General features: G+C 40.6%; 2 protein-coding genes across 2 annotated transcripts; both read right to left on the bottom strand.

The window, feature by feature from the left end:
* Positions 1–785: 785 nt before the first annotated feature.
* On the bottom strand, positions 786–7,317 carry LOC146299567 (uncharacterized). Its single transcript, XM_084673986.1, has 2 exons — positions 4,721–7,317; positions 786–4,495 (listed from the first exon to the last, which is right to left on the bottom strand). Exons 1-2 carry the CDS (start codon positions 7,248–7,250, stop codon positions 1,656–1,658), a joined length of 5,370 nt encoding a protein of 1,789 aa, XP_084530112.1. The 5' UTR covers positions 7,251–7,317; the 3' UTR covers positions 786–1,655.
* A 1,255-nt stretch (positions 7,318–8,572) lies between these two features.
* LOC146299566 (uncharacterized) lies at positions 8,573–10,280 on the bottom strand. The gene is made up of 4 exons (XM_084683164.1): positions 9,845–10,280; positions 9,189–9,676; positions 8,874–9,068; positions 8,573–8,632 (listed from the first exon to the last, which is right to left on the bottom strand). Exons 1-4 carry the CDS (start codon positions 10,278–10,280, stop codon positions 8,573–8,575), a joined length of 1,179 nt encoding a protein of 392 aa, XP_084539290.1.
* Between the last annotated feature and the right edge of the window lie 284 nt (positions 10,281–10,564).

Below are 10,564 nucleotides of genomic sequence, written 5' to 3'. Positions count from 1 at the left end.
CATTTTTTCACCTTCCACTTATTAAACATTTATGTCTGTATGCGTGCATATTGATATATTATTTAGGTGCAACCTAACAGGCATCAAACACACTTGGCAGCAACTGAAGATGAAATACAAAAATACAATAAACCAGTAAGGTTTAATTGCAATACAAGCAATTGTGATGATGCTGAGCTTCATTAAATAGCACAGCGGCCAAAAAGATTCTGAGCAATACCTCTTTTTAATCGTCAGCCATCTCGACACTGCCAGTTGTTTTATTTTGTTCATTTGAAAGTATAATGCGTTTATACAAGTTTTAAAATGTGTGCTTACTGGACATATTGTAATTTGACACCAATCAAGCCAATAGGAAAAAGGCTGAAGCCATAAGAAAAGGCTGCGGTCCACCACCACCACCACCATCAGAGGCTGAAGAGATGGTCTACTGTACTGCATTTTCAATTACAGGGAATACAAAACGTAAAAAATGAATGGCACTGTCTTTATAAAACTGGGGAAGTGATGGGTCAAACATTATTGTAGCATATTGTATGTCTGACTGCTCGCCCATCTCATTCCGTGTTTGTGTTCCAAACTGAGAGCATGTCCATGTTGTGTCATACACACGACATGAGGACTGAGAATATTGTTCAGTATGGTAAATGATTGTGCTGAAAAACATTAACCTTGAAAATATAGTCCTAAAACATCCAATTGGGGTGTGATCACTGATGTACTAAAGTAGATTCCCCTCATCAAAAACAATAATTGCATTTTTGTAGTATTTAATGTATACACAAATACTATATATCTTTATTTATATATGAAACAATATCAGCCTAGTCCTATTTTCATGAGTGAAATACGATTTACTTTATATTCACAAAGACAACAAATATTTCATAATATTTATTATGTATATTAAGTACATTGACTAAATGAGGTACTGAATACAATCCTGAGATACAATCAAAGTCACACTCCATAAGAAATAATAAAGTCAACAAATATTTACAATAGCGTTGTTGTTTTTATAACTTTATACAGTGAACAATACAAATTGCAGAATACAGAATGTGTGTTACCATTTTGGTGGCAAATTGAAAAATAACAAATATTGTTTAAAAGTAATTTAATCTCTGGCTTTAATTCCCTGTATAAATTGGAATTTAATTTAATAAATATATTTGAACATCCACTTGTATTTTGTAAGCGTGACTATGTAAGATGATAATAGCATAAATATAATGTAAACATTTCAATTCATGAGCACTATGTTAACATTTGGTGCATTCTATATCATTAACAGTTAAATGAAGGTAAAAAATTATTATACATTATATGAAACTGATTAACCATAATAACTTGATGTTTGGCAGCAAAACAAAGGGAAATTATAGATTGTGCTTCAGGATCACGACAGTGGATTAATCAAGTTATCTCAGATTATACACTGGAACATGGTCTAGATATGCATAATCACATGACATGACTAAACAAGACATTGTTAACAGTTTTATGAAGTTGATATTTTAGTTTACATTTTACATTGGTTACAGCAAGTGTGCACTATAAGCATACTAAAATAGGATTGCTTATGCTAAAACTGAGTCATAGTTTAGAATACAATTACTGTCTGTTCTATTGTCTTTGATAAACATCACAACATATTATTTTTCAGTTCCATCAAAGAACTTCATTTTCTCCGAGTGCACAGTGTCCTTTAACCGTCTGATGGAGGAGGCTGTTTCATCTGATATAGCCTCACCAGGATGGACTCCGACATGTGTGACTCTCTCAGTTAATACAACCGTTTCTATGCCATGTCCTGATGCCTCCCTCACAACATGCCTCTGAACAGCTGAGCTCCCACCACTCCACAGACCGGAGGCATCTTTGGTAGCCGAGCGCATCTGGACATCAGTGAACACTGTGACTTGCTGTGCCTCTGGTGTGGCTTGTATGTTTGACGTGATTACATGTATCTCACCACTCTCAAGTTTAAGTGTGTCTACAGAGGAAGATGATGTGCTTGACAATGCTGGAATGGTGATTTTCTCTGGCAAGTGTGGTTCAAGTGAGATCAGTTCAGTCCTTGCAGTGGAAGTGATAATATCACCCTTCGTCTCTCTCACAGTGGCATTAGGGTCAGTGTACTTAACCATTACCTTGGTTGGAGAAGCAGAGGATATGGCTACTTGTTCACTTGTTACTGCTGAGCTGATATCAGCAAAGGCATCTGATGACCTCAGGGAAAGGGTTAAGCTGACGTCATCTTCCACTGAGTCACCAGCAGCAATGTTCATATGGTCCTTGGACTCTTTTTCTGAGATTTTAGGGGATTCTGAAGGAGAATGCCGTCCAAAGTCTGGGAATTTAAACCAACCACTTTTCTCAGGTGTTGGGCCAGCATTTAGTATGGTTTTACTTCTGACAGGTGATCCTTCCATGGAAGGTGTCAGCTTTTCCTCCACTTCCTCTAAAGTAGGAACGTCAAATTCAACATCAATGACCTTCAGTATGTCTCCGAAGGATGACATAGTTAACAAAGGGGATTTTTTCTCTCCTTTTTCAGTTTCTTGATTTTTAGTTTTCTCTTCCGAGTCACCACTGTCTGCATGGCTGTCTTCGGGTTTGGATTTAGAAACACTGAGCCATTGCATGTTGAAGGCTGGGAGTTTAAACTTGCTTGGAGAGGCATGACTGTCAGTCTCCTGCATAGCTTCTGTCTTCATCCTCTCATCTGTCTGTGCCTCCTGCTCAGAAAGATCCTTGTTTCTCTGCGGACTCTCGGCTTTCATATATGTCTCCAAATTGTGTGTTTCTGCAGTGACATTTGAGACACTTGAACCAAATTTAGGGAATTTAATAGTTGGCATCTTGAACCTTGTAGGGGAGCCAACGTCTTTTACTTCAGTGTGACTCTCTTGCCCTGTACCTTCCCCCTCTGGTTCTTTGATATCCACCATTTGTTCTGCCACGGATATGCTACGTTCTGGAAGACTGACAAGAACTTCAGTCTGTTTGACGTCTGGTTTTGAAAATCCAAATTTAGGGAATGAAATCCTACGCCTGGTAACATTAACATCTGAAGCTGGTACATCTGGTACTGCAACACCTCCAATAGGATCTTTGACTTCAACATCAGGTAGCTGGACCTCTGCTTTGGCTTCTGGTAAAGTCACATCAATGTCTGTTTTTGAGACAGTTACATCAATCTCAGGACCTTTTACTTTCGGCAGGGAGATTCCAAACTTTGGCATCTTAAACTTGCTTCCTTGACCCTCAAGTTCAACCCCTTTGCTCTTCACATCCACATCTATAGATGGAGTTTCTATATCCACTCCAGGTCTCTTCACTGACATGGATAGCTTGGGTTGTGGAACGTCAACCTCACCCATTTCTACTTCCTTCTTTACATCGGGTACTTCCACAGTGACATGTGGAGACTGAAGCCCAAAGTTAGGGAGCTTCATTTTTGGTAGTTTGAATTTAGTTGGAGAACCTTTGACTTCAGCTTCACCTTCTGGTGCTTTAACTTTGAGTACTGGCTCTGTGGCTTCCATCTTAACCTCTGGTAGAGAAACTTCCACCTTTGGAAGACTGACATCAACATCAGGGCCTTTAATGTCTGGCTTTGAAAATCCAAATTTAGGGAATGAAAACATCCTTCTATTTACTTTCACATCAACATCTGGAGCTACTACTTCTGGTACTGAAGCATCTCCTGAAATATCTTTGACTTCAAAATCAGGTAGTTGGACCTCTTCCTTGGCTTCTGGTAATTCAACATTAGTTGCTGTTTTTGACAAACTTAAGTCAATTTCAGGTCCTTTGACTTTTGGCAGGGAGATTCCAAACTTTGGCATTTTAAACTTGCTTCCTTGTCCCTCAAGTTCAACCCCTTTGCTCTTCACATCAACATCGATAGATGGAGTTTCTATATCAGCTCCAGGTCCCTTCAATGACATTGCTAGCTTTGTATCTGGAACATCAACTACACCAACTTCTACTTCCTTCTTTACATCGGGTACTTCCACAGTGACATGTGAAGACTGAAGCCCAAAGTTAGGGAGCTTCATTGTTGGTAGTTTGAATTTTGTTGGAGAACCTTTGACTTCAGCTTCACTTTCTGGTGCTTTAACTTTGAGTACTGGCTCTGTGGCTTCCATCTTAACCTCTGGTAGAGACACGTTCACCTCTGGAAGACTGACATCAACTTCAGGGGCTTTAATGTCTGGCTTTGAAAATCCAAATTTAGGGAATGAAAACATCCTTCTATTTACTTTCACATCAACATCTGGAGCTACTACTTCTGGTACTGAAGCATCTCCTGAAATATCTTTGACTTCAAAATCAGGTAGTTGGACCTCTTCCTTGGCTTCTGGTAATTCAACATTAGTTGCTGTTTTTGACAAACTTAAGTCAATTTCAGGTCCTTTGACTTTTGGCAGGGAGATTCCAAACTTTGGCATTTTAAACTTGCTTCCTTGTCCCTCAAGTTCAACCCCTTTGCTCTTCACATCAACATCGATAGATGGAGTTTCTATATCAGCTCCAGGTCCCTTCAATGACATTGCTAGCTTTGTATCTGGAACATCAACTACACCAACTTCTACTTCCTTCTTTACATCGGGTACTTCCACAGTGACATGTGAAGACTGAAGCCCAAAGTTAGGGAGCTTCATTGTTGGTAGTTTGAATTTTGTTGGTGAACTTGTCACTTCAATTTCACCTTCTGGTGCTTTCATTTTGAGTTCTAGCTCTTTGGCTTCCATCTTTACCTCTGGTAGAGAAATGTCTACCTCTGGAAGACTGACATCAACTTCAGGGCCTTTAATGTCTGGCTTTGAAAATCCAAATTTAGGGAATGAAAACTTCCTTCTGTTGACTTTCACATCAACATCTGGAGCTGCTACTGTTGGTACTGAAGCATCTCCTGAAATATCTTTGACTTCAAAATCAGGTAGTTGGACCTCTGCCTTGGTTTCTGGTAATGTAACTGCAGTGCCTGTTTTTGACAAACTTAAGTCCATTTCAGGACCTTTGACTTTTGGCAGGGAGATTCCAAACTTTGGCATTTTAAACTTGCTTCCTTGTCCCTCAAGTTCAACCCCTTTGCTCTTCACATCAACATCGATAGATGGAGTTTCTATATCAACTCCAGGTCCCTTCAAAGACATTGCTAGATTTGTATCTGGAACATCAACTACACCAATTTCTACTTCCTTCTTTACATCGGGTACTTCCACAGTGACATGTGAAGACTGAAGCCCAAAGTTAGGGAGCTTCATTGTTGGTAGTTTGAATTTAGTTGGAGAACCTTTGACTTCAGCCTCACTTTCTGGTGCTTTAACTTTGAGTACTGGCTCTGTAGCTTCCATCTTGACCTCTGGTAGAGACACGTCCACCTCTGGAAGGCTGACATCAACTTCAGGGCCTTTAATGTCTGGCTTTGAAAATCCAAACTTGGGGAATGAAAACATCCTTCTATTAACTTTCACGTCAACATCTGGAGCTGCTACTTCCTGTTCTGCGGCATCTCCTGAAATATCTTTGACTTCAAAATCAGGTAGTTTGACATCTGCCTTGGTTTCTGGTAATTCAACATCAGTGCCTGTTGTTGACAAACTTAAGTCAATTTCAGGACCTTTGACTTTCGGCAGGGAGATTCCAAACTTTGGCATCTTAAACTTGCTCCCTTGTCCATCAAGTTCAACTGCCTTGCTCTTCACACCCACATCTATAGATGGAGCTTCTATATCAACTCCAGGTCCCTCCACTGACATTGATAGCTTTGCTTCTGGAACATCAACCACACCAATTTCTACTTCCTTCTTTACAATGGGTACTTCCACAGTAACATGTGGAGATTCCAGACCAAATTTAGGTAGCTTCATTGTTGGTAGTTTGAATTTTGTTGGAGAACTTGTCACTTCAATTTCACCTTCTGGTGCTTTAATTTTGAGTTCTGGCTCTTTGGCTTCCATCTTTACCTCTGGAAGAGAAATGTCCACCTCTGGAAGACTGACATCAACTTCAGGGGCTTTCATGTCGGGCTTTGAAAATCCAAACTTAGGGAATGAAAACTTCCTTCTGTTAACTTTAACATCAACATCTGGTGCTGCTACTTCTGGTACTGCAGCATCTCCTGAAAGATCTTTCACTTCAACATCAGGTAATTGGATCTCTGCCTTGGTTTCTGGTAATTCAACTGCAGTGCCTGTTTTCGACAGATTTACGTCAATTTCAGGACCTTTGACTTTTGGCAGGGAGATTCCAAACTTTGGCATCTTAAACTTGCTCCCTTGTTCATCAAGATCAACTGCCTTGCTCTTCACACCCACATCTATAGATGGAGCTTCTATATCAACAACAGGCCCCTCCAATGACATTGGTAGCTTTGAATCTGGAACATTGACCACACCAATTTTCACTTCCTTCTTTACATCTGGGACTTCTACATTGACATGTGGAGCATCCAGTCCAAATTGAGGGAGTTTTACTGTGGGTAGTTTGAATTTTGTTGGGGAACCTTTGACCTCAGCTTCACTTTCGGGTGCTTTAATTTTGAGTTCTGGCTCTTTGGCTTCCATCTTTACCTCTGGAAGAGAAATGTCCACCTCTGGAAGACTGACATCCACTTCAGGGGCTTTAATGTCTGGCTTTGAAAATCCAAACTTAGGGAATGAAAACTTCCTTCTGTTAACTTTAACATCAACATCTGGTGCTGCTACTTCTGGTACTGCGGCATCTCCTGAAAGATCTTTCCCTTCAATATCAGGTAGTTGGATCTCTGCCTTGGTTTCTGCTAATTCAACTGCATTGCCTGTTTTCGACAGATTTACGTCAATTTCAGGACCTTTGACTTTTGGCAGGGAGATTCCAAACTTTGGCATCTTAAACCTGCTCCCTTGTCCATCAAGTTCAACTGCCTTGCTCTTCACATCCACATCTATAGATGGAGCTTCTATATCAACTCCAGGTCCCTCCACTGACATTGATAGCTTTGCTTCTGGAACGTCAACCACACCAATTTCTACTTCCTTCTTTATAATGGGTACTTCCACAGTAACATGTGGAGATTCCAGACGAAATGTAGGTAGCTTTATTGTTGGTATTTTGAATTTTGTTGGAGAACTTGTCACTTCAATTTCACCTTCTGGTGCTTTAATTTTGAGTTCTGGCTCTTTGGCTTCCATCTTTACCTCTGGAAGAGAAATGTCCACCTCTGGAAGACTGACATCAACTTCAGGGGCTTTCATGTCGGGCTTTGAAAATCCAAACTTAGGGAATGAAAACTTCCTTCTGTTAACTTTAACATCAACATCTGGTGCTGCTACTTCTGGTACTGCAGCATCTCCTGAAAGATCTTTCCCTTCAATATCAGGTAGTTGGATCTCTGCCTTGGTTTCTGCTAATTCAACTGCAGTGCCTGTTTTCGACATATTTACGTCAATTTCAGGACCTTTGACTTTTGGCAGGGAGATTCCAAACTTTGGCATCTTAAACTTGCTCCCTTGTCCATCAAGTTCAACAGCCTTGCTCTTCACATCCACATCTATAGATGGAGCTTCTATATCAAAAACAGGTCCCTCCAATGACATTGCTAGCTTTGAATCTGGAACATCGACCACACCAATTTTCACTTCCTTCTTTACTTCTGGGACTTCTACATTGACATGTGGAGCATCCAGTCCAAATTGAGGGAGTTTCACTGTGGGTAGTTTGAATTTTGTTGGGGAACCTTTGACCTCAGCTTCACTTTTGGGTGCTTTAATTTTGATTTCTAGGTCTTTGTTTACCATCTTAACCTCCGGTAAAGAAACGTCCACCTCTGGTAGACTGACATCCACTTCAGGGGATTTCATGTCGGGCTTTGAAAATCCAAACTTAGGGAGTGAAAACTTCCTTCTGTTAAATTTAACATCAACATCTGCTGCTGCTACTTCTGGTACTGCGGCATCTCCTGAAAGATCTTTCACTTTAACATCAGGTAGTTGGATCTCTGCCTTGGTTTCTGGTAATTCAACTGCAGTGCCTGTTTTTGACAGATTTACGTCAATTTCAGGACCTTTGACTTTTGGCAGGGAGATTCCAAACTTTGGCATCTTAAACTTGCTCCCTTGTCCATCAAGTTCAACTGCCTTGCTCTTCACACCCACATCTATAGATGGAGCTCCTATATCAACTCCAGGTCCCTCCACTGACATTGATAGCTTTGCTTCTGGAACATCAACCACACCAATTTCTACTTCCTTCTTTACAATGGGTACTTCCACAGTAACATGTGGAGATTCCAGACCAAATTTAGGTAGCTTCATTGTTGGTAGTTTGAATTTTGTTGGAGAACTTGTCACTTCAATTTCACCTTCTGGTGCTTTAATTTTGAGTTCTGGCTCTTTGGCTTCCATCTTTACCTCTGGAAGAGAAATGTCCACCTCTGGAAGACTGACATCAACTTCAGGGGCTTTCATGTCGGGCTTTGAAAATCCAAACTTAGGGAATGAAAACTTCCTTCTGTTAACTTTAACATCAACATCTGCTGCTGCTACTTCTGGTACTGCGGCATCTCCTGAAAGATCTTTCACTTTAACATCAGGTAGTTGGATCTCTGCCTTGGTTTCTGGTAATTCAACTGCAGTGCCTGTTTTTGACAGATTTACGTCAATTTCAGGACCTTTGACTTTTGGCAGGGAGATTCCAAACTTTGGCATCTTAAACTTGCTCCCTTGTCCATCAAGTTCAACTGCCTTGCTCTTCACATCCACATCTATAGATGGAGCTTCTATATCAACAACAGGTCCCTCCAATGACATTGGTAGCTTTGAATCTGGAACATCGACCACACCAATTTTCAATTCCTTCTTTACATCTGGGACTTCTACATTGACATGTGGAGATTCCAGACCAAATGTAGGTAGCTTCATTGTTGGTAGTTTAAATTTTGTTGGAGAACTTGTAACTTCAAATTCACCTTCTGGTGCTTTAATTTTGAGTTCTGGCTCTTTTGCTTCCATCTTTACCTCTGGAAGAGAAACGTCCACCTCTGGAAGACTGACATCCACTTCAGGGGCTTTCATGTCTGGCTTTGAAAATCCAAACTTAGGGAATGAAAACTTCCTTCTGTTAACTTTAACATCAACATCTGGTGCTGCTACTTCTGGTACTGCGGCATCTCCTGAAAGATCTTTCCCTTCAATATCAGGTAGTTGGATCTCTGCCTTGGTTTCTGCTAATTCAACTGCAGTGCCTGTTTTCGACAGATTTACGTCAATTTCAGGACCTTTGACTTTTGGCAGGGAGATTCCAAACTTTGGCATCTTAAACTTGCTCCCTTGTCCATCAAGTTCAACTGCCTTGCTCTTCACATCCACATCTATAGATGGAGCTTCTATATCAACAACAGGTCCCTCCAATGACATTGGTAGCTTTGAATCTGGAACATCGACCACACCAATTTTCACTTCCTTCTTTACATCTGGGACTTCTACATTGACATGTGGAGATTCCAGACCAAATGTAGGTAGCTTCATTGTTGGTAGTTTAAATTTTGTTGGAGAACTTGTAACTTCAAATTCACCTTCTGGTGCTTTAATTTTGAGTTCTGGCTCTTTTGCTTCCATCTTTACCTCTGGAAGAGAAACATCCACCTCTGGAAGACTGACATCCACTTCAGGGGCTTTCATGTCTGGCTTTGAAAATCCAAACTTAGGGAATGAAAACTTCCTTCTGTTAACTTTAACATCAACATCTGGTGCTGCTACTTCTGGTACTGCGGCATCTCCTGAAAGATCTTTCCCTTCAATATCAGGTAGTTGGATCTCTGCCTTGGTTTCTGCTAATTCAACTGCAGTGCCTGTTTTCGACAGATTTACGTCAATTTCAGGACCTTTGACTTTTGGCAGGGAGATTCCAAACTTTGGCATCTTAAACTTGCTCCCTTGTCCATCAAGTTCAACTGCCTTGCTCTTTACATCCACATCTATAGATGGAGCTTCTATATCAACAACAGGTCCCTCCAATGACATTGGTAGCTTTGAATCTGGAACATCGACCACACCAATTTTCACTTCCTTCTTTACATCTGGGACTTCTACATTGACATGTGGAGCATCCAGTCCAAATAGAGGGAGTTTCACTGTGGGTAGTTTGAATTTTGTTGGGGAACCTTTGACCTCAGCTTCACTTTTGGGTGCTTTAATTTTGATTTCTAGGTCTTTGTTTACCATCTTAACCTCTGGTAAAGAAACGTCCACCTCTGGTAGACTGACATCCACTTCAGGGGCTTTCATGTCGGGCTTTGAAAATCCAAACTTAGGGAGTGAAAACTTCCTTCTGTTAACTTTAACATCAACATCTGGTGTTGCTACTTCTGGTACTGCGGCATCTCCTGAAAGATCTTTCACTTTAACATCAGGTAGTTGGATCTCTGCCTTGGTTTCTGGTAATTCAACTGCAGTGCCTGTTTTTGACAGATTTACGTCAATTTCAGGACCTTTGACTTTTGTCAGGGAGATTCCAAACTTTGGCATCTTAAACTTGCTCCCTTGTCCATCAAGTTCAACTGCCTTGCTCT

The sequence above is a fragment of the Hypomesus nipponensis genome, chromosome 3 (genome assembly GCF_054491055.1).
Source record: "Hypomesus nipponensis isolate SF chromosome 3, ASM5449105v1, whole genome shotgun sequence".
In the NCBI taxonomy this organism is placed as follows: domain Eukaryota; kingdom Metazoa; phylum Chordata; class Actinopteri; order Osmeriformes; family Osmeridae; genus Hypomesus; species Hypomesus nipponensis.
This window is presented reverse-complemented; position numbering and strand designations above follow the sequence as displayed.